Genomic DNA, 25,221 nt, shown 5'->3' with positions numbered 1-25,221 from the left:
TAATCTATTGCTTTAACCTGACAGTTATGTGTTTGTAATTTCCCACAGTGAATTATTTAAATCTGAGAAATTAAGAAAACACAAAATGAAAAACATGCTATTTGAATTCTTCCATTTTCACACACACAAAAAAAAAATCAACTCTTATTATTTATAAATGTATTATTGGGGCATTTAAATAGAATTAACACTATTTTAATGGTTATGTTACTGCTAAACCAAATGGCTTTTATAAAGAAGCCGCAATAACTGAGAATATTTTTTAAATATCCCTTTTTGCCTACCAGACTGCTCCGAGCTTGGAAAGCCGCTACAGGCCACAGTCTAAAGAAATCTCATTGTGAGCTCAAATGCGTCAATCAAATAACCTGGTACAGAAGGGACACGGAAAACTATTTTCTTTGTTAAATTAAAAAACCGGCAAACCGTTCTCTATGACCGATGTCTTTAAAGGGACACTAAACCCAATTTTTTTCTTTCATGATTCAGATAGAGCATGCCATTTTAAGCAACTTTCTAATTTACTCCTATTATCAAATGTTCTTCGTTCTCTTGCTATCTTTATTTAAAAAGCAGGCATAGGAGCCGGCCCATTTTTGGTTGAGAACCTGGGCTATGCTTGCTTATTGGAGGGTAAATGAAAGCATCAAATAAGCAAGCACTATCCATGGTGCTGAACCTAAAATGGGCTGGCTGCTAAGATTTACATTTCTGCTTTTAAAATAAAGATAGCAAGAGAACAAAGAAAAACTGATAATAGGAATAAATTAGAAAGTTGCTTAAAATTCCATGCTCTATTTGAATCATGAAAGAAAAAAATTGGGTTCAGTGTCCCTTTAAACAACTAATCCTAATGAAAAGAACATTTTCTATCAGGTTTTTGGACAGCTGTTCCAGTCTACCAATATTACTATGGGACTTCTCTCCATCATTAAGAGTTGTGCACAAACGTGACTTTCCAGATAGTGAGTTTTAATATTAGTTTGAACGGTGTTCAGCCTAACTGAAGTCCTTTCATTTTCATGGAAGTGAATTTTGCCTTTATATCCTGGTTTTTAATTGCTGGCGTGCATTGAAGCACTTGGGCCTACCTGGGTATGCTTTTTCATCAAAGCAGATCTGAAAGTGGAAGTAAACTGTAAAGTTTTTTTTTTAAATGGCCTGCTCTATCTGAATCATGAACATTTAAATGTTGACTTAACTGTCCCTTTAAAAATGGTGTTAAATTGTCAAACTGAATAATAAAGAAATTTGTTACAATACCGTCCATTACGTAAAAGTAAGAGATATAGAATTATTAAATAATAAAATTAGAAAATCTAGGCAAGTATTCCTGCGTGCTTACCCCCAGAATGACTCTGCATAGAAAGTTACAAATGCACCAGGGAATTCTGGGTAAGATATGCAAATTAGATATTTAATATCTCACAGTTTTTGCTTCCAAGAAAAAACATCACTTATATCAGGGCAGCTTTTACACAAGGAGTTTCAACCCTAAAGCATCACTGAGTTAAGTTTGACTTTGAATTAAACCCAAAAAGTCCTGATGTTATCAGTAATAATAGAGGGAGATAATAGATAGGAAGTGAGAGAATGAAAGGATGAAATATGACACAGAGATTAAATCACTCTTACCAGAGTCCGGCACAGAGGTTTCCTTTTTTGGTGTACTTGGCGCACTTGCTGAACCACTAGGTTTCTTCCGAATCATTGACATGAGAGACCTTAGAATAAAAAGAAATAAAACTTTTTTTTTCGGAGAAAGAATCTATGACCACAAATGTTTCTCTGTAGAAATGATCTCATGATAGTCATATGAATAGTCATTATACCTGTACTAAAATGAACACATGGGCATGTTTTTAGGTAGATACCTATAGTAAATCCTTCATTCTGAAAGGTAAAGAAATATAAAGATGTCATTGGGCAGGATATTATTCTAGAAATACCAGTCCTACTAATCTAGACTCCGCTGAATAAAAACAATAGCGTAGATGAGAGGATGTGGTGACCTTCTAGGTGGGTTTTTCTTAAAACAAGTGGATTCCAAACGGTGTTCTTTGGAAACCTTCTGTTCTTTGAGTTTACAGGGGCCACAAGATTTCTCTCCATGGATGTCAGCTACTGAAGCAGTAGCTGTGTAGGCTTGGGTAGCAGTTTTATGTTGTTGGGGATCGTTTGTATGGCTTTGTGGAGAAGTTATGTAGCCGCAGCTTTAAAAGATCCAGCAGGCGGAACCTTGGCAGCTGCTTATGGGTCCATGAGTTCCACTAACACATTTAAAGGGACAGTATACTGTAAAATTGTTTCTCCCTTAATGTGTTTCAATGACTTTTTTTTTTTACCAACTGGAGAGTATAACATGTATGAAAATTTGCTTTTTAAGGTTTATTTGTGTATATTAAATAGCTGAAGCCACAACCTTATAAAATGGGTTGAGCTTGTAGGTATAATCAGATCTCATTACTTTATCACATTGTATACATATATATGCTTCTTTATCTTAGATCTATCCATAAACCAAAGACCAATACTTGGAGAGCACAATAGAAAATTAACATTTTATTACCATATCTCTTCTATACCCCACTGGGAGTTTAATTCATTCTGCTGGCTGTGTTTACACAGCTTATCTATAGCTTGGAACTAAGGCCAGAAACTTTCAGAATAGGTGGGGCTACCACAGGCTAAATCAACTATTTAAAATGCCAATATAAGGGTAAAGGAAATACTAGTAAACAGTATAATACATTCCAGCAGGTTAAGTGGATCATTGGGAATGTTGAAAATAATAAGCAATATCTGTCTTTGTTTTTGCAGTGCCTTGTGAGATCTGAATGGGTTAATTTTTATGCGGGCATTATTAGTCAGGAAAGGCCAGTCTTGTTTAATGGGGCTATGTTTAATGGTAGCTAGTTCTGAGTGTGTGTCTGGTTTTTTTTTCTAACTCTAATCTTTTTCTATCCTTGTTTACATTCTTGCATACCAGCTAGTATCAGTGAACACTTAAGTTATTTAGTATCTTGATAGGCCAAATATATGTATGCATACCATAAATTAAATAAGCTTGCAGAATGATATACTTTTTACACAACTCTCTTTGTAAACATAAGGAATGTCTCAGAAAAGCAGACACTAGTTCATCTCTGACCTTTGCCCTTTTTTTTAAATATGGTCAGACACCGTAAAACCTACAATTCTGATGAATAGAACTAGCGACTAAAATTGTGTAGAACTGTTTTTTACTTATGTTATAACCATATTTGGTAAAACCATTGCATTTTGTTAGTTAGCCAGTCATGAACTGTATTAGCCTAGATATGGAGATCAGGAATGCCCTGTCACCTGTGTATAAATACCTGGGATGGGGACTGACCGCCCCAGAGGAAACCTTGTATTCTTTCTCTCCTCACTGCAGTGTGTGTGTTTTCAATAAACGAACCCTCTTTAACCTGTCGTGGTCTGAAGTTATTCAGTCCAGGGTGAATATCACCAACAGGAACAAATTAAAGGGGATAAATGTTTTGAGTAAACTGTCCCTTTAAGGATCTCTTTGCCCATGTTCTAACCATTAAAATATGCCACGTTTGTATGTGTCTCTTTACCTAACATTCCCTGATCTAGATTCACTGTTAATTTACATAGATAAACTAGTTTATTTTCAAACGCATTTCAGTTTTACTTGAATGACAACATATTCTAAATCACAAGAGCCCAAAACTTATTTCAATAGAGGACCAGGTCATAGATTGGCCACATTATTTGATTTAATCTTCAATGGACATTAAACAACTCTTGCTTTTGTGTAAAATTATGCTTATCCCACGCTCCCTATAGAGGCAAAAAGTACATTCTGTAACATGCAGAAAATCAAAAAAGGCTTTGCTTTTTGGCCTTCCTATGAAGCGTGGGACAAAGCACAATTTATACACAAAAGAGAAGTTTAATGTCTATTTAAAGCAATATGAAACAGTACTCCTTTAATAAAAACAAATAAACTCAAACTAAAATAAATAAAAAAAAACAACAACAAACCATCAGGCAACTTACTGCTTTCTTGCAAAATGAGCACTGTCTGCAGCTAGATAAGAGAGCTTCTATTGTCACATGATTTTGCAGCAAAAGTCCTCTACTGAGCATGGGCAATAAACTAACTACAGCTAGAGCTGATGTCCCCTAGCACCCACATCAAAGGAAAAGCTGCCACTTTGCATTCATGTAGACACCACAGCCCCCTTGTGTGTGACAGGAAGTAATGGATCCTTCTCAAATAAAGTACAAAAAAGAAAGCAATTTTTTTTAAAATGGTAAATAAAACATATTACAATGATTTCTATTGAGTATAACCAACTGCTTTGTGTTTTTCCTATTACAAGAAATACACTGTTGTATATCCATTTAAGAAAGTCGTTTATATCTTGTTAAAAGGTAAATATTTTATGCACATATTAATATTTTATATTAAATAAACAGATGCATATGTGCAACATTGAATTTGTAAAACATTGGATACAAATAATGGTAAGAAACTGTTATAAAAACATGACAAGAATATTTTTTAACTTTCATTTAAAGGACCACTAAATACAGTAGGTAATAATAATAAAAATACAATGCAAAAGCAGTAATTTTACATTTCAAATGAGTAGTAGACTTTTTTCTAACAATTTCTGTCAATCCGTATCATGTGACAGCCATCGGCCAATCACAAACAGTTCCTTGAAAAATCTACAATCAATTAGCAAAACGTATGTCGGAGTTAATCTGTTTAAAGGCATTGGCTTTGTATTCAGTGTGCGAAATATACGGTTCTATCTGTGAGGACTTTTTTTTACACCAAAGTGTTATAAGCTGCAAGCTACTGCAAACCCTTTGTGACCCATTGTCTAATTTGTTTTTAAATAAATATATGTATGTCTTGGAAGCTGTATTCGGCAGGTTTTATACTAGAGCTAGTTTAAGCTCCTTATCATAGATGTCCTTTCTTTCTTCTTTTTGGGGCATTCTTCTATGGATCATTTGCAATATTTGGGGCATTCTTCTGTGGATCATTTGCAATATTTGGGGCATTCTTCTGTGGATCATTTGCAACTGCCCTTTTAACTAATACAGAGGACTCTTTTGACTTGATGTTATCTCATGGTCTATATGGTATTTTTTGTATTTTAGATTAACATTTTTATTATATGCAAAATGTATAATTGTATACACAGTGAATTTTTGCACATGCTCAGTAGGAGCTGGTGCCTCAGAAAGTGAGAATCTAACAAGATTGAGGATATTTAAATAATGAAAGTGAATTGGAAAGTTGTTTAATAGTGCGTGCTCTATCTGAATCATACAAGTTGAATTTTGACTACATTTTCCCTTAAAAACATAATTTATGCTTACCAGATACATTCCTTTCCTTCTGGATAGAGAGAGTTCATGGCTTCATTACTTACTGATGGGAAATACAACACTTGGCCACTAGGGGGAGGCAAAGACACCCAAGCCAAAGGCTTAAATAGTCCTCCCACTTCCTCACTACTCAGTCATTCTGTCGAGGGAGCAAGAAAAAGTAGGAGAAACATTAGGGTATAAATGGTGCCAGAAGAATAAAACAAGAAGAATAAAACAAATAATAGGGGACCACCCATAGATAAGAAAAAATGTGCGGGGTCGTGGACTCTTCCTATCCAGAAGGAAAGGAATTTATCTGTTAAGCATAAATTATGTTTTCCTTCCTAAGATAGGGAGAGACCACAGCTTCATTCCTTACTGTTGGGAAAACTATACCCAAGCTCCAGAGGACACTGAATAAATAACGGGAGGGAGCAAAAAGGAAGAGGCAGACCCTATTCTGAGGGAACCACAGCCTGCAAAACTTTTTTTCCCGAAAGCTGCTTCAGCCGAAGCAAAAACATCAAACTTGTAAAAATTTTAAAAAGTATGTGGGGACCAGGTAGCCACCTTACAAATCTGATCCATAGAGGCCTCGTTCTTAAAGGCCCAGGAGGAAGATGTCTCGCTGTCTCGTAAGCTAAGCGGATGACACTCCCTAACCAAAAAGATAGGGAAGTCAAAGTAGCCTTCTGCCCCTTATGCTTCCCCGAATAGACAACGAAGAGGAAGATTGTCTAAACTCTTTAGTAGCCTGAAGATAGAACTTCAAGCCACGAACCACATCCAAATTGTGAAGTAAGCGTTCCTTCGATGAAGGAGGATTAGGACACAAGGAAGGAACCACAATCTCCTGATTGATGTTGCGATCCGACACAACCTTAGGAAGAAAACCTAATTTAGTACGTAAAGCTGCCTTATCTGCATGAAAAATCAGATAAGGGGGCTCACATTGCAAAGCAGAGATCTCAGAAACTCTGTGCGCAGAGGCAATAGCCAATAACAAGAGAACCTTCCAAGATAACAATTTAATGTCAACGGAATGCAGAGGCTCAAATGAAACCTGTTGCAAAACCAGAAGAACAAGATTTAGGCTCCAAGGAGGAGCCCCAGATCTAAACACAGGTCTGATCCAAATCAGAGCCTTAACAAAGGACTGCACGTCTGGAAGCTCAGTCAGTCTCTTGTGCAATAAAACTGATAGGGCCGAAATCAAACACCTCGGGATGGAGAGACCATTCCCCTGGATGGAAGGATTGCCTGCTGAGAAAATCCGCCTCCCAGTTGTCTACACCCGGAATGTGGATCGCTGACAGCAAACAGCTGTGGTCCTCCGCCCACTCCAGAATCGGAGATGCTTCCTTCATCGCCAGACAGATCTGAATGATCGCCATTCCACTGCCTCAACATACACAGTTGTAAAGGTCTGAGACGGAACCTGGCAAAAGGAATGATGTCCATGCAGAACACCATGAGACCAATCACCTCCATACACTGAGCCACAGAGGGACTCAAGGAGGTCCGGAGGGCAAGACATGCTGAAGTTAGCTTGCAATGTCTCTGGTCTGTTAGAAATGTCCCCATGGATATGGAGTCTATTATAGTACCCAGGAATTCCAACCTGGTACTTGGGATGAGAAAACTCTTTTCCAAGTTTATCTTCCATCTATGTGATTAAAGAAGACTGAGAAGGGACTCCGATAATTTTTCCGCAAGATGAAAGGATGGTGCTTGCACCAGAATATCGTCCAAGTATGGGGCTACTGCAATACCATGAGTTCTGGCAACAACTAGAAGAGCCCCCAGAACCTTCGTAAAGATTTTTGGAGCAGTAGCTAGGACAAACGGAAGGGCAATAAACTGGAAGTGCTGTTCCAGGAATGCAAACCTCAGGAACTGAAAGTGTTCCCTGTGGATTGGAACATGAAGGTAAGCATCCTTCAGATCTATAGTGGTCATAAACTGGCTTTCTAAATTAAAGGAAGGATGGACCTTATCGTCTCCATCTTGAAGGAAGGGACACTGAGAAATTTGTTTAAGCACTTTAGGTCCAGAATTAGGTGGAAAGTTCCCTCCTTCTTTGGGACCACAAAAAGGTTTGAATAAAACCACACCTCTTTCTTCGATAGGCACTGGGACAACAACTCCTAATGAGGATAGATCCCGAACGCACCCTAGAATGGCATTCCTTTTTTTCTGGTCTGGTAGACAGATTCAAGAAAAGGAATCTGCCCCTTGGTGGATGAGATTTGAAGCCTATCTTGTATCCCTGAGATACCACCTCCAGGATCCACGGATCCTGTAAGTCCTTGAACCAGGCATCTGAAAAAAGAGACAGTCTGCCCCCTACACGATCAGATCCCGGAACGGGGGCCGCCCCTTCATGCCGATTTGTTTTCGGCGGTCTTCTTATTCTGCTTTGATTTATTCCAGGACTGAGCAGACTTCCAAGTACTCTTGGGTTGCTCGGGCTTGGAGGAGGATTGTTGTCGTTGGGATTTGTCAGAACGAAAATTAGAAGATTGTCGTCCCTTAGACTTGTTCTTATCTTGCGGTAGGAAGGCACCCTTGCCTCAGGTAACCGTAGAAATAATGGAAACCAGGCCTGGACCAAATAAAATCTTTCCTGTGAAGGGAAGAGAAAGGAGTCTGGACTTTGAAGTCATATCCGCAGACCAAGACTTCAACCAGAGTGCCCGATGAGCTAGGACCGCAAAGCTAGATGCCTTTGCATTTAGGCGAATAATTTGCATGTTCGCATCACAGATAAAAGAATTAGCAATTCTCAGAGCTTTAATTCTGTGTTGAATATCCTCGAGTGGAGACTCCACCTCAATGAGTTCCAACAAAGAGTCGCACCAGTAGGTAGCCGCTGCGGCAACTGCAGCCGCCAGTAGAAACAAAAATCCTGTATGACGAAACATCTTTCTCAGAAAGGTTTCCATTTTCTTATCCATCGGCTCTCGGAACGAAGAACTATCCTCAAGAGGTATAGTAGTACGTTTAGCAAGCGTAGAGATAGCACCATCCACCTTAGGAATGGAGCCCCACAAATCCATTTGAGAGTCCGGGACCAGGAACAAATTTTTAAAAGTAGACAAGAGGGAAAAGGAAGAACTAATTCTTTCCCATTCGTTCTTAATAATGTCGCCATCTTAACCGGCACAGGAAAAGTCAAAGGAACTTTCCTGTCTTCGTAAACTCTGTCTAATTTAGGTATCATAGGTTCTTCAGGCAGCGCGGCCTCTGGAACCTCTAACGTAGACAGAACCTCCTTTAATAAAAAACGCAAGTGCTCAATTTTAAATCTAAAGGACAGTTCCTCCGCAGGCTTAGACGCTAAGGACTCCGATCCAGAAAGTTCACCCTCTGAAGCTACAGAGGTTAACTCATCATCGGATAACTGGGACATAATAGCTAAATCTGATAAATATTTAGAGGACTCCGGGTCAGGAGAGCTATGTTTAACCTTTCTCTTGCGTTTGTTAGAGCGAAGTAATGCACTGAGGGCCGCAGACACCTCCAATTATAACTGCACGGCAAAGGAAAAAGGCCCCCTCCGGATGGAGGATTATATGTGCTACGGGGAACTGCATGTGGAGTGGATAATGTAGCAAGGGTAGTAATCTCATCGGACGCCGAATCCTGAGAGGTAGACGGCTCAGAGGGACTAAGAGCCTTAGCAGGCTTGTCTCCCTTCTTAGACTTTATAACTGTGTTAAAGCATATGGAACATAATTGAGTGGGCGGGAAAACCACGGCCTCCTCACAATATAAACAGGTATGATTTAGTACAGAAGGAGTACCTTCTAACATGTCAAAGTCCTCCATAGCTCAGGTTATACCCACAGAAGGACAGAAATAAAAACTTTTTTTATGTTTTTTTATTATTATTATAGAAAACTGCACCATTATACTCCCAATGGCTGGGCACTCACCACCTCCTAGATCCAGACAGTTAACAGAGGAAATGCTCTCCTCAGGTTCAAGTCTCAGCCGGAATGGAGGAAATGAACATAGACCTGTTATTACAAATACAGCAAGCAATAGGAGCTGTGCAACACTTTCAAAAATGAAAGTGAAACTTAAAAGTGAAACCTGTTTGTTCCAGCCAAAAACACAGTCTATCAGCCCAGGAAAAAAATCACACAAAGCAGCATGTAAATAATAAACTGAATAATTAACCCCAACTGTTCAATAAACCCCCTTCAGAGGATATTAACCCTGGATCCTATCAAGGTATAAAGGAGCCACACTATGACCCTGTTATAGCGTTTTATGTGTAAAAATTGAAACAATCTTACCTCCAGGATCCATGCTGTGGAACAGAACAAAGCCTCTCAAGTGTGACAGTCTTATAGCAGTGCTCCTGACATGGAATTGAGTGAGAGAAAGCAGGCAGTGAAACTCGTCAACACTGATTGCTTAGGAGCTGTTAGCAGTAGTCTGGATGGTTTCGCAGAAAAACTTTCCCTACATCTCCAGACTCTAACTTTCATCAATACTCTCACTGAGAGGTTGACATGACTACTTAAAACTCCAGTCCTATCTCGAATGGCAGTTACCCTTTTTCAGGGCTCTCCGAATCTTCTGACACTTCTCTGCCACCTCCTAACGTGACGAAAGGCAAACAATGACTGGGGTAGTGAGGAAGTGAGAGGGATATTTAAGCTTTTGGCTGGGGTGTATTTGCCTTCCCCTGGTGTCCAGGTGTTGTATTTCCCAACAGTAAGGAATGAAGCCGTGGACTCTCCCTATCTTAGGAAAGAAATAGTAGTTTGAAAACATCACAAGAAGCTAATTGAATGAAAAATAATAGAACATTTAGAAAACGTTTATTTTGCCCAATCAGAGCTTGTACCACATGAAACACTTCATGGTATAGAGTGGTGAAGATAAGCTCTCACTGCGACCCAGCACTAATGATACAGGACCTGCAGCATTGTATAAAGTAAAATCATTTGCAAAGTTTCAGACATGCTAATTAAAGTGTATGATGAAAATGCGAACTTTCCATAACCTTCGACCACAGGTTTTGCATTTCAAAATGATAAAAAAAAGGACTAAATAATGTATGACATCTTCCATATCTACAGGAAAATAAAATATACTGTATATGTAACAAATTCTTCCTAATTACAAAGAGTATCCAGTGCATACTCTACTTATAACTTGCATACTGGATTATTTGGTTATTTTTAATCCCCTTACGTCTATATAATGATTGCATTTATCATGCAGATAGTTTGCTAAATAATTTCCTTGCATTAAACATAAAAATCAATTCTGTATTTATTCTACTTATAGAAAATATATATATTTTGGACTGTTAATAATAATATTCTTCTGTATGTTATAATAATCTATACTATAATCGCGTTTGTAACTCATTCGTCGCCAGTTGTGCATGCATCCTCAAAGGAATGTTGGCTGCATGAAGCAGCCAAAAGAATGTTGGCTGTGCACGCAGCCAAAAGAATTCACCTGGAAGCAGTGAAGCTGCATCCCGGTGGATTCCGAAAATGGCAAGGTGGTGAAAGCAAACGGAGCATTACAAAAAAAAAAAAAACTGCCCGCATTAAGTATTAAAAAAAGACAACAACTAACCACCCGCAATAAATACTAACAAAATAAAAACCTAACCACACTCAATAAGTATTAAAAAAAACATAATTTATGTAAGAACTTACCTGATAAATTCATTTCTTTCATATTGGCAAGAGTCCATGAGCTAGTGACATATGGGATATACAATCCTACCAGGAGGGGCAAAGTTTCCCAAACCTCAAAATGCCTATAAATACACCCCTCACCACACCCACAATTCAGTTTAACGAATAGCCAAGCAGTGGGGTGATAAAGAAAGGAGTAGAAAGCATCAACAAAGGAAATTTGGAAATAATTGTGCTTTATACAAAAAATCATAACCACCATAAAAAGGGTGGGCCTCATGGACTCTTGCCAATATGAAAGAAATGAATTTATCAGGTAAGTTCTTACATAAATTATGTTTTCTTTCATGTAATTGGCAAGAGTCCATGAGCTAGTGACATATGGGATATCAATACCCAAGATGTGGATCTCCACTCAAGAGTCACTAGAGAGGGAGGGAATAAAATAAAAACAGCCATATACCGCTGAAAATATTAGTCCACAACCCAAAAAAAAAAAAAAGCTTTAATCCATTTGAAAGAAAAAAACTTAAATCAAAAGCAGAAGAATCAAACTGAAACAGCTGAATTTAGTAAATGTATGCAAAGAGGACCAAGTTGCTGCTTTGCAAATCTGATAAACTGCAGCTTCATTCTAAAAAGCCCACGAAGTGGAGACTGATCTAGTAGAATGAGCTGTAATTCTCTGAGGCGGGGCTTGACCCAACTCCAAATAAGCTTGATGAATCAAAAGCTTTAACCAAGACGCCAAGAAAATAGAGGCCTTCTGACCTTTCCTAGGACCAGAAAATATAACAAATAGACTAGAAGTCTTCCTGAAATCTTTAGTAGCTTCAACATAATATTTCAAAGCTCTCACCACATACAAAGAATGTAAGGATCTTTCCAAAGGATTCTTAGGATTAGGACACAAGGAAGGGACAACAATTTCTCTCTTGTTAGAATTCACAACCGTAGGTAAAAATTCAAATGAAGTCCGCAAAACTGCCTTATCTTGATGAAACATCAGAAAAGTAGATTCACAAGAAAGAGCAGATAGCTCAGAAACTCTTCTAGCAGAAGAGATGGCTAAAAGAAACAACACTTTCCCAGAAAGTAGTTTATTTAAAGGGACAGTATACACTCATTTTCATATAACTGCATGTAATAGACACTACTATAAAGAATAAGATGCACAGATACTGATATAAAAATCCAGTATAAAACTGTTTAAAAACTTACTTAGAAGCTGTCAGTTTGGCTCTGTTGAAAAGGTAGCTGGAAAGCCCACTGCAAATAAGACACTCCCCCCTCCCCCTTCTTTTACATATGAAAAGACCCTTTACACAAACAGGAGCAAGCTGGAGAAGGTAGCTGACAGTATTCACATAAAACTTTGGGGCTTGGTTAGGAGTCTGAAAATCAGTGCAATGTTATTTAAAAATAAGCAAAACTATACATTTATTTTAAAAAAACAACTTTATGGGCTATATAAATAGATCATCTACAAAACATTTATGCAAAGAAAAAATGAGTGTATAATGTCCCTTTAATGCCCAAAGAATGCATAGGCTCCAATGGAGGAGCCTGTAAAGCCTTCAGAACCAAATTAAGACTCCAAGGAGGAGAAATTGATTTAATGACAGGCTTAATATGAACTAAAGCCTGTACAAAACAGTGTATATCAGGAAGTATAGCAATCTTTCTGTGAAATAAAACAGAAAGAGCGGAGATTTGTCCTTTCAAGGAACTTGCAGACAAACCCTTATCCAAACCATCCTGAAGAAACTGTAAAATTCTAGGAATTCTAAAAGAATGCCAAGAAAATTTATGAGAAGAACACCATGAAATGTAAGTCTTCCAAACTCTATAATAAATCTTTCTAGAGACAGATTTACGAGCTTGTAACATAGTATTAATCACTGAGTCAGAGAAACCTCTATGACTTAAAACTAAGTGTTCAATTTCCATACCTTCAAATTTAATGATTTGAGATCCTGATGGAAAAACGGACCTTGAGATAGTAGGTCTGGCAATAACGGAAGTGGCCAAGGCGGGCAACTGGACATCCGAACCAGATCCGCATACCAAAACCTGTGTGGCCATGCTGGCGCCACCAGCAACACAAATGATTGTTCCATGATGATTTTGGAAATCACTCTTGGAAGGAGAACTAGAGGCGGGAAGATGTAAGCAGGATGATAACACCAAGGAAGTGTCAGTGCATCCACTGCTTCCGCCTGAACATCCCTGGACCTGGACAAGTATCTGGGAAGTTTCTTGTTTAGATGAGAGGCCATGAGATCTATCTCTGGAAGACCCCACATCTGAACAATCTGAGAAAACACATATGGATGGAGAGACCACTCCCCTGGATGTAAAGCCTGGCGGCTGAGATAATTCGCTTCCCAATTGTCTACACCTGGGATATGCACCGCAGAGATTAGACAAGAGCTGGATTCCGCCCAAACAAGTATTCGAGATACTTCTTTCATAGCTTGGGGACTGTGAGTCCCACCCTGATGATTGACATATGCCACTGTTGTGATATTGTCTGTCTGAAAACAAATTAACGGTTCTCTCTGTAACAGAGGCCAAAACTGAAGAGCTCTGAGAATTGCACGGAGTTCTAAAATTTTTATTGGTAATCTCACCTCTTGAGATTTCCAAACCCCTTGTGCTGTCAGAGATCCCCAAACAGCTCCCCAACCTAAGAGACTCGCATCTGTTGTGATCACAGTCCAGGTTGGCCGAACAAAAGAAGCCCCTTGAACTAAACGATGGTGATCTATCCACCATGTCAGAGAGTGTCATACATTGGGATTTAAGGATATTAATTGTGATATCTTTGTATAATCCCTGCACCATTGATTCAGCATACAAAGCTGAAGAGGTCTCATGCACATAGCCACTGAAGGGAATGACTGAGACTGAAGGTGCCGGCAGGCTGCAACCAATTTTAAACGTCTCTTGTCTGTTAGAGACAGAGTCATGGACACTGAATCTATCTGGAAGCCTAAAAAGGTGACCCTTGTCTGAGGAATCAAGAAACTCTTTGGTAAATTGATCCTCCAACCATGTTTCCGAAGAAACAACATTAGTTGATTCGTGTGAGATTCTGCAGAACGTAAAGACTGAGCTAGTACCAAGATATCGTCCAAATAGGGAAACACTGCAATACCCTGTTCTCTGATTACAGAGAGTAGGGCACCCAGAACCTTTGAAAAGATTATTGGAGCTGCTGCTAGGCCAAATGGAAGAGCAACAAATTGGTAATGCTTGTCTAGAAAAGAGAATCTCAGAAACTGATAATGTTCTGGATGAATCGGAATATGAAGGTATGCATCCTGCAAGTCTATTGTGGACATATAATGTCCTTGCTGAACAAAAGGCAGAATAGTCCTTATAGTCACCATCTTGAAAGTTGGTACTCTTACATAACGATTCAAAATTTTCAGATCCAGAACTGGTCTGAATAAAATTTCCTTCTTTGGGACAATGAATAGATTTGAATAAAAAAAACAAAACCTTGTTCCAGAAGAGGAACTGGCATGATTATGTCATGGTTCTATCTCACACATTCCACCTTAATATATACTTTGCCATATCAAGCCTATACCACCTTAACATTGTCTCCTCCTGCCTATAAAGCTTGCACTGTCTAATTTCTCTTTGCTGGTTTATTGAAGTGATTAACTCACATCTCCAGCTTGTATCCTGGTGAAAGAAAGTACTCAGCTGCATTTAAACTACTTCACTTGCACACCTTGGCAAAAGCGCTGCTTGTTGTCTTCCTACCCAGCATCCTCTGACTTCACTGCAAGCCGTTCACTCGTTACACGCTGCTCAGGCCTGGCAACGTTCCAACTTCATAGGGTGCACAGACTTCCAGCTGCTCTGACACAGCCTTCCGGATTTCAAGCACTCACAGTGCCTTCAGCTTGCAACAAAGTATAGCGACACATGAGGTTATCAGGTTCCGTATAACCTGTAGTGTTCTAAGTCTGCTACTCTCACTACTTCCACATTTAAGCTTGCCATAATATTGAACATTCCTCTATGTGTTACACTGTATAACTTGAAATAATATCTGCTAGCAAGCTACTAGCATTACCATTACTAAACGGTTATATTAACTCCTCACCTGCAGTGTGCCATATTAAACATGCTATGAGTACTAATCAGGGTATTTACCATAACTAGTTACCGCTCCTGTTTTGAGAAATATATATCATTTGTTCTGCCTATAAAGTATTCCTGTATTCATTACTCTCTGATATTGGAAGCTTATTGAGGCAATATAAATACAGATTAGGATTATATGTTTCCTTACTAGCAAGCATATTTCCCAGTTTGTTACATTAACATATTACCACAGTTCTACTTCTAAAGTACTAAAGATAAGTAAAGAATTGTCACATAAACAAGTGATTTATTACAGATTACCCCTGAAGACTCCAGGTCTGAAACACACTTCAGGAAAGCCTGAGCTTTTACTGGATTTACTGGGATACGTGAGAGAAAAACATAATTTATGCTTACCTGATAAATTCCTTTCTTCTGTTGTGCGATCAGTCCACGGGTCATCATTACTTCTGGGATATAACTCCTCCCCAACAGGAAATGCAAGAGGATTCACCCAGCAGAGCTGATATAGCTCCTCCCCTCTACGTCAGTCCCAGTCATTCGACCAAGAATCAACGAGAAAGGAGTAACCAAGGGTGAAGTGGTGACTGGAGTATAATTTAAAAGATATTTACCTGCCTTAAAAAACAGGGCGGGCCGTGGACTGATCGCACAACAGAAGAAAGGAATTTATCAGGTAAGCATAAATTATGTTTTCTTCTGTTATGTGCGATCAGTCCACGGGTCATCATTACTTCTGGGATACCAATACCAAAGCAAAAGTACACGGATGACGGGAGGGATAGGCAGGCTCATTATACAGAAGGAACCACTGCCTGAAGAACCTTTCTCCCAAAAATAGCCTCCGAAGAAGCAAAAGTGTCAAATTTGTAAAATTTGGAAAAAGTATGAAGCGAAGACCAAGTTGCAGCCTTGCAAATCTGTTCAACAGAGGCCTCATTCTTAAAGGCCCAAGTGGAAGCCACAGCTCTAGTGGAGTGAGCTGTAATTCTTTCAGGAGGCTGCTGTCCAGCAGTCTCATAGGCTAAACGTATTATGCTACGAAGCCAGAAAGAGAGAGAGGTAGCAGAAGCTTTTTGACCTCTCCTCTGTCCAGAATAAACGACAAACAGGGAAGAAGTTTGGCGAAAATTTTTAGTTGCCTGCAAGTAGAACTTGAGGGCACGAACTACATCCAGATTGTGTAGAAGACGTTCCTTCTTTGAAGAAGGATTTGGACACAAGGATGGAACAACAATCTCTTGATTGATATTCCTGTTAGTAACTACCTTAGGTAAGAACCCAGGTTTAGTACGCAGAACTACCTTATCTGAGTGAAAAATCAGATAAGGAGAATCACAATGTAATGCTGATAACTCAGAGACTCTTCGAGCCGAGGAAATAGCCATTAAAAACAGAACTTTCCAAGATAACAATTTTATATCAATGGAATGAAAGGGTTCAAATGGAACACCTTGTAAAACGTTAAGAACTAAGTTTAAACTCCATGGCGGAGCAACGGCTTTAAACACAGGCTTGATCCTAGCTAAAGCTTGACAAAAGGCCTGGACGTCTGGATTTTCTGACAGACGCCTGTGTAACAAGATGGACAGAGCTGAAATCTGTCCCTTTAATGAACTAGCCGATAAACCCTTTTCTAAACCTTCTTGTAGAAAAGACAATATCCTAGGGATCCTAACCTTACTCCAGGAGTAACGTTTGGATTCGCACCAGTATAGGTATTTGCGCCATATTTTATGGTAAATCTTTCTGGTAACAGGCTTCCTAGCCTGGATCAGGGTATCAATAACCGACTCAGAAAAACCACGCTTTGATAAAATCAAGCGTTCAATTTCCAAGCAGTCAGTTTCAGAGAAGTTAGATTTTGATGTTTGAATGGACCCTGTATCAGAAGGTCCTGTCTCAGAGGTAGAGACCAAGGTGGACAGGATGACATGTCCACTAGATCTGCATACCAAGTCCTGCGTGGCCATGCAGGCGCTATTAGAATCACAGATGCTCTCTCTTGTTTGATTTTCGCAATCAATCGAGGAAGCAGCGGGAAGGGTGGAAACACATAAGCCATCCCGAAGTTCCAAGGTGCTGTCAAAGCATCTATCAGAACCGCTCCCGGATCCCTGGATCTGGACCCGTAGTGAGGAAGTTTGGCGTTCTGGCGAGACGCCATGAGATCTATCTCTGGTTTGCCCCAACGTCGAAGTATTTGGGCAAAAATCTCCGGATGAAGTTCCCACTCTCCCGGATGAAAAGTCTGGCGACTCAAGAAATCCGCCTCCCAGTTCTCCACTCCCGGGATGTGGATTGCTGACAGGTGGCAAGAGTGAGACTCTGCCCAGCGAATTATCTTTGATACTTCCATCATTGCTAGGGAGCTTCTTGTCCCTCCCTGATGGTTGATGTAAGCTACAGTCGTGATATTGTCCGACTGAAACCTGATGAACCCCTGAGTTGTTAATTGGGGCCAAGCTAGAAGGGCATTGAGAACTGCCCTCAATTCCAGAATGTTTATTGGAAGGAGACTCTCCTCCTGATTCCATAATCCCTGAGTCTTCAGAGAATTCCAGACAGCGCCCCAACCTAGCAGGCTGGCGTCTGTTGTTACGATTGTCCAGTCTGGCCTGCTGAATGGCATCCCCCTGGACAGGTGTGGCCGATAAAGCCACCATAGAAGAGAATTTCTGGTCTCTTGATTCAGATTCAGGGTAGGGGACAAATCTGAGTAATCCCCATTCCACTGACTTAGCATGCACAATTGCAGCGGTCTGAGGTGTAGGCGTGCAAAAGGTACTATGTCCATTGCCGCTACCATTAAGCCGATCACCTCCATGCATTGAGCTACTGACGGGTGTTGAATGGAATGAAGGACACGGCATGCATCCTGAAGCCTTGTTAACCTGTCTTCTGTCAGGTAAATCTTCATTTCTACAGAATCTATAAGAGTCCCCAAGAATGGAACTCTTGTGAGAGGAAAAAGAGAACTTTTCTTTTCGTTCACTTTCCATCCATGCGACCTTAGAAATGCCAGAACTAACTCTGTATGAGACTTGGCAGTTTGAAAGCTTGAAGCTTGTATTAGAATGTCGTCTAGGTACGGAGCTACCGAAATCCCTCGCGGTCTTAGTACCGCCAGAAGGGCACCCAGAACCTTTGTGAAGATTCTTGGGGCCGTAGCCAATCCGAATGGAAGAGCTACAAACTGGTAGTGCCTGTCTAGGAAGGCAAACCGTAGATACCGTTGATGATCTTTGTGAATCGGTATGTGAAGGTAAGCATCTTTTAAATCCACTGTGGTCATGTACTGACCCTTTTGGATCATAGGTAAGATTGTCCGAATAGTTTCCATTTTGAACGATGGAACTCTTAGGAATTTGTTTAGAATCTTTAAATCTAAGATTGGCCTGAAAGTTCCCTCTTTTTTGGGAACCACAAACAGGTTTGAGTAGAACCCTTGTCCTTGTTCCGACCGCGGAACTGGATGGATCACTCCCATTAATAACAGATCTTGTACACAGCGTAGAAACGCTTCTTTCTTTATCTGGTTTGTTGACAACCTTGACAGATGAAATCTCCCTTTTGGGGGAGATAATTTGAAGTCTAGAAGGTATCCCTGAGATATGATCTCCAGCGCCCAGGGATCCTGAACATCTCTTGCCCAGGCCTGAGCGAAGAGAGAAAGTCTGCCCCCCACTAGATCCGGTCCCGGATCGGGGGCTCTCGGTTCATGCTGTCTTTGGGGCAGCAGCAGGTTTCCTGGCCTGTTTGCCCTTATTCCAGGACTGGTTAGGTTTCCAGCCTTGCCTGTAACGAGCAACAGCTCCTTCCTGTTTTGGTGCAGTGGAGGTTGACGCTGCTCCAGGTTTGAAATTCCGAAAGGGACGAAAATTAGACTGTCTAGCCTTAGCTTTGGCTTTGTCTTGAGGTAGGGCGTGGCCCTTACCTCCTGTAATGTCAGCGATAATTTCTTTCAACCCGGGCCCAAATAAAGACTGCCCCTTGAAAGGTATATTAAGTAATTTAGACTTAGAAGTAACATCAGCTGACCAGGATTTTAGCCACAGTGCTCTACGTGCCTGTATGGCGAATCCAGAGTTCTTAGCCGTAAGTTTGGTTAAATGTACTACGGCCTCCGAAATGAATGAATTGGCTAGTTTAAGGACTCTAAGCCTGTCCATAATGTCGTCTAGCGTAGATGAACTAAGGTTCTCTTCCAGAGACTCAATCCAAAATGCTGCCGCAGCCGTAATCGGCGCGATACATGCAAGGGGTTGCAATATAAAACCTTGTTGAACAAACATTTTCTTAAGGTAACCCTCTAATTTTTTATCCATTGGATCTGAAAAAGCACAGCTATCCTCCACCGGGATAGTGGTACGCTTAGCTAAAGTAGAAACTGCTCCCTCCACCTTAGGGACCGTTTGCCATAAGTCCCGAGTAGTGGCGTCTATTGGAAACATCTTTCTAAATATTGGAGGGGGTGAGAACGGCACACCGGGTCTATCCCACTCCTTAGTAACAATTTCAGTTAATCTCTTAGGTATAGGAAAAACGTCAGTACTCGCCGGTACCGCAAAGTATTTATCCAACCTACACATTTTCTCTGGTATTGCAATGGTGTTACAATCATTGAGAGCTGCTAAGACCTCCCCTAGTAATGCACGGAGGTTCTCCAATTTAAATTTAAAATTTGAAATATCTGAATCCAATCTGTTTGGATCAGAACCGTCACCCACAGAATGAAGCTCTCCGTCCTCATGCTCTGCAAGCTGTGACGCAGTATCAGACATGGCCCTAGTATTGTCAGCGCACTCTGTTCTCACCCCAGAGTGATCACGCTTGCCTCTTAGTTCTGGTAATTTAGACAAAACTTCAGTCATAACAGTAGCCATATCATGTAATGTTATCTGTAATGGCCGCCCAGATGTATTAGGCGCCATAATATCACGCACCTCCCGGGCGGGAGATGCAGGTACTGCCGCGTGAGGCGAGTTAGTCGGCATAACTCTCCCCTCGCAGTTTGGTGAAATTTGTTCACATTGTACAGATTGACTTTTATTTAAAGTAGCATCAATACAGTTAGTACATAAATTTCTATTGGGCTCCACCTTGGCATTGGAACAAATGACACAGATATCATTCTCTGAGTCAGACATGTTTAACACACTAGCAATAACTTGCAACCTGGTTATAATCTTTTTTAACAAAAACGTACTGTGCCTCAAAGAGGTACTTAAACGATTAAATGACAGTTGAGATAATGAACTGAAACAGTTATAGCATCAAGTTTAAAATAACACAACTTTTAGCAAAGGTTTGTTCCCATTAGTAAATAACTAAATTTGACATAAAAAATTATAGAGTAACGTTTTTATTCACAGTCAATAAAAATTCTCACAGCTCTGCTGAGAGAAAGTACCTCCCTTCAAAGAAGTTTGAAGACCCCTGAGATCTGTCAGTGAACCGGATCATGCAGGAAATATAATAGTAGCTGACTGGAATTTTTTGATGCGTAGCAAAAGAGCGCCAAAAACGGCCCCTCCCTCTCACACACAGCAGTGAGGAGAAACGAAACTGTCACAATTTAAAGCAGACAACTGCCAAGTGGAAAATAATGCCCAAACATTTATTTACTCAGTACCTCAGCAATGTAAACGATTCTACATTCCAGCAAAAACGTTTAACATGACAATATTTATTAAAAGGATTAGTGACCTTTAACAGAGTAGTTCCGGTGAAAAACCATTCCCAGAATACTGAAGTGTATACATACATGTCATTATAACGGTATAGCAGGATTTTTTCATCAATTCCATTCAGAAAATAAAAACTGCTACATACCTCAATGCAGATTCATCTGCCCGCTGTCCCCTGATCTGAAGCCTTTACCTCCCTCAGATGGCCGAGAACAGCAATATGATCTTAACTACTCCGGTTAAAATCATAGTAAAAAACTCTGGTAGATTCTTCTTCAAACTCTGCCAGAGAAGTAATAACACGCTCCGGTGCTATTGTAAAATAACAAACTTTTGATTGAAGTCATAAAAACTAAGTATAATCACCATAGTCCTCTCACACATCCTATCTAGTCGTTGGGTGCAAGAGAATGACTGGGACTGACGTAGAGGGGAGGAGCTATATCAGCTCTGCTGGGTGAATCCTCTTGCATTTCCTGTTGGGGAGGAGTTATATCCCAGAAGTAATGATGACCCGTGGACTGATCGCACATAACAGAAGAAAAATCTTCTCACAAGAGGTCTTACTCTGAATCCTATTCGATACACTTGAGAGACAATGCTCTGAATCCATTGATTTTGAACGGATTTTATCCAAATATCCTTGAAAAACCTTAATCTGCCCCCTACCAGCTGAGCTGGAATGAGGGCCGCACCTTCATGCGGATTTAGGGGCTGACTTTGGTTTCCTAAAAGGCTTGGATTTATTCCAATTTGAGGAAGGCTTCCAATTGGAGGCAGAATCCTTGGGGGAAGGATTGAGTTTTTGTTCCTTATTCTGATGAAAGGAACGAAAACGGTTAGAAGCCTTAGATTTACCCTTAGGTTTTTTATCCTGAGGCAAAAAAACTCCCTTGCCCCCAGTAACAGTTGAAATAATAGAATCCAACTGGGAACCAAATAAAATATTACCTTGGAAAGAAAGATAGTAATCTAGATTTAGATGTCATATCAGCATTCCAGGATTTAAGCCACAAAGCTCTTCTAGCTAAAATAGCTAAAGACATGGATCTAACATAAATTTTGATAATATCGAAAATAGCATATTGCAGTAAGCGAATAATGCTAGATAAGTCAGAATCCAATTCCTGTTGTGCTAAATTCTCCAACCAGAAAGTTGATGCAGCCGCATCATCAGCCAAAGAAATTGCAGGTCTGAGAAGATGACCTGAATATAAATAGGCCTTCCCTAGATAAGATTCAAGCTTCCTATCTAAAGGATCCTTAAAGGAAGTACTATCTTCCATAGAAATAGTGGTACATTTAGCAAGAGTAGAAATAGCCCCATCAACTTTGGGGATCTTTTCCCAAAACTCTATAGATTTTGCTGGTAAAGGATACAATTTTTTAAACCTTGAAGAAGGAATAAAAGAAGTACCTGGCTTATTCCATTCCTTAGAAATCATATCAGAAATAGCCTCAGGAATAGGAAAAAGCCCCGGAGAAACCACAGGAGGTTTAAAAACAGCATTTAAATGTTTATTAGACTGAACGTCAAGAGGACTGGTTACCTCAATATCCAAAGTAATTAACACTTCTTTTAATAAAGAACTCATATACTATATTTTAAATAAATAACAGAATTTATGTTACCTGATAAATTTATTTCTTCTACGGTGTATCCGGTCCACGGCTTCATCCTTACTTGTGGGATATTCTCAATCCCTACAGGAAGTGGCAAAGATAGCACACAGCAGAGCTGTCCATATAGCTCCCCTCAGGCTCCGCCCGCCCAGTCATTCGACCAACGGTTAGGAGAAAAAGGAGAACCATAGGGTGCAGTGGTGACTGTAGTTTACAAAAATAAATTTAAACCTGAACAAAATGCCAGGGTGGGCCGTGGACCGGATACACCGTAAGAGAAAGAAATTTATCAGGTAAACATAAATTCTGTTTTCTCCTACATTGGTGTATCCGGTCCACGGCTTCATCCTTACTTGTGAGAACCAATACCAAAGCTTTAGGACACGGATGAAGGGAGGGAACAAGTCAGGTAACCTAAACGGAAGGCACCACTGCTTGCAAAACCTTTCTCCCAAAAATAGCCTCCGAAGAAGCAAAAGTATCGAATTTGTAAAATTTAGCAAATGTATGCAGTGAAGACCAAGTCGCTGCCTTACAGATCTGTTCAACAGAAGCCTCATTCTTGAAAGCCCATGTGGAAGCCACAGCTCTAGTAGAGTGAGCTGTAATTCGTTCAGGAGGCTGCCTTCCACCAGTCTCATAAGTCAATCGGATTATGCTTTTCAGTCAGAAAGACAGAGAGGTCGCAGTCGCTTTTTGACCTCTCCTCTTGCCAGAATAGACGACAAACAAGGATGATGTTTGTCTGAAGTCTTTAGTTGCTTTTAGATAAAACTTCAAAGCACGAACCACATCAAGATTGTGTAACAGACGTTCCTTGTTAGAAACTGGATTAGGACACAGAGAAGGAACAACTATTTCCTGGTTAATATTCTTATTGGAAACCACTTTTGGAAGAAAACCAGGTTTGGTACGTAAAACGACCTTATCTGTATGAAACACCAGATAGGGTGAATTACACTGCAAAGCAGACAATTCAGAAATTCTTCTAGCAGAAGAAATAGCTACCAAAAACAAAACTTTCCAAGACAGTAACTTAATATCTATGGAATGTAGAGGTTCAAACGGAACCCCTTGAAGAACTGAAAGAACTAAATTTAGACTCCATGGAGGAGCCACAGGTCTGTAGACGGGCTTGATTCTGACTAAAGCCTGTACAAAAGCCTGAACATCTGGCACGGCTGCCAGACGCTTGTGTAACAAAACAGACAGAGCAGATATCTGTCCTTTTAAGGAACTAGCTGACAGACCTTTCTCCAATCCTTCTTGGAGAAAAGATAGTAACCTTGGAATCCTAATCTTACTCCATGAGTAACCCTTGGATTCGAACCAACAAAGATATTTCCGCCATATCTTATGGTAAATTTTTCTGGTGACAGGCTTCCTAGCCTGGATCAGAGTATCTATAACTGATTCCGAAAACCCATGCTTAGCTAGAATCAAGCGTTCAATCTCCAAGCAGTCAGTTGCAGAGAAACTAGGTTTGGATGTGTGAATGGACCTTGGATTAGAAGGTCCTGCCTCAAAGGTAGCTTCCATGGTGGAACCAATGACATATTCACCAGGTCTGCATACCAAGTCCTGCGTGGCCACGCAGGAGCTATCAGAATTACAGAAGCCTTCTCCTGTTTGATCCTGGCTACTAGCCGGGGGAGAAGAGGAAACGGTGGAAAGACATAAGCTAGATTGAACGACCAAGGCGCCACTAAGGCATCTACCAATGTCGCCTTGGGATCCCTGGACCTGGACCTGTAACGAGGAACTTTGGAGTTCTGACGCGACGCCATCAGATCCAGATCTGGAAGGCCCCATAGTTGAGTTAACTGGGCAAAAACCTCTGGGTGAAGTTCCCACTCCCCCGGATGGAAGGTCTGACGACTCCCAGTTGTCCACTCCTGGGATGTGAATTGCTGATAGATGACAGGAGTGATCCTCTGCCCATTTGATGATCTTGGATACCTCCCTCATTGCCAGGGAACTCTTTGTTCCTCCCTGATGATGATGTACGCTACAGTCGTCATGTTGTCCGACTGAAATCTGATGAATTTGGCCTCCGCTAGTTGAGGCCATGCCTGGAGCGCATTGAATATCGTTCTCAATTCCAAAATGTTTATCGGGAGAAGAGATTCTTCCCGAGACCATAGACCCTGAGCTTTCAGGGACTCCCAGACCGCACCCCAGCCCAAGAGGCTGGCGTCGGTCGTGACAATGATCCACTCCGGTCTGCGGAAAATCATTCCCTGAGACAGGTGATCCTGAGACAACCACCAGAGGAGTGAGTCTCTGGTTTTCTGGTCCATTTGTATCTGGGGAGACAAATCTGCATAATCCCCATTCCACTGTTTGAGCATGCACAGTTGCAGTGGTCTTAAATGAATTCGAGCAAAGGGAACCACGTCCATTGCTGCAACCATGAGTCCTATTACCTCCATGCACTGAGCTACGGAGGGTTGAGGAATGGCATGAAGAACTCGACAAGTGTTCAAAAGCTTTAACTTCCTGACCTCCGTCAGAAAGATCTTCATTTCTACCGAGTCTATTATTGTTCCCAGGAATTGGTAATGCTTGTTCAAAAAAGAGAACCTCAGGAACTGATGGTGATCTTTGTGGATAGGAATATGCAGGTACGCATCCTTTAAGTCCACGGTAGTCATATATTGACCCTCCTGGATCATTGGTAAAATTGTCCGAATGGTTTCCATTTTGAATGATGGAACTCTGAGGAATTT

General features: G+C 40.5%; 1 protein-coding gene across 1 annotated transcript in view; it reads right to left on the bottom strand.

The window, feature by feature from the left end:
• The window catches only part of SHTN1 (shootin 1), a 467,849-nt gene that overhangs the window by 85,206 nt on the left and 357,422 nt on the right, over positions 1-25,221 (bottom strand). The window contains exon 12 of the mRNA XM_053692982.1: positions 1,636-1,724. Coding sequence (XP_053548957.1) covers positions 1,636-1,724 — 89 coding nt within the window. The remainder of the gene's footprint in view (positions 1-1,635; positions 1,725-25,221) is intronic.

This window comes from Bombina bombina, chromosome 9 (genome assembly GCF_027579735.1).
Source record: "Bombina bombina isolate aBomBom1 chromosome 9, aBomBom1.pri, whole genome shotgun sequence".
NCBI classification, from domain to species: Eukaryota; Metazoa; Chordata; class Amphibia; order Anura; family Bombinatoridae; genus Bombina; species Bombina bombina.
The sequence above is the reverse complement of the archived record's forward strand: the minus strand, read 5'-3'. Positions and strand labels throughout refer to the sequence as shown.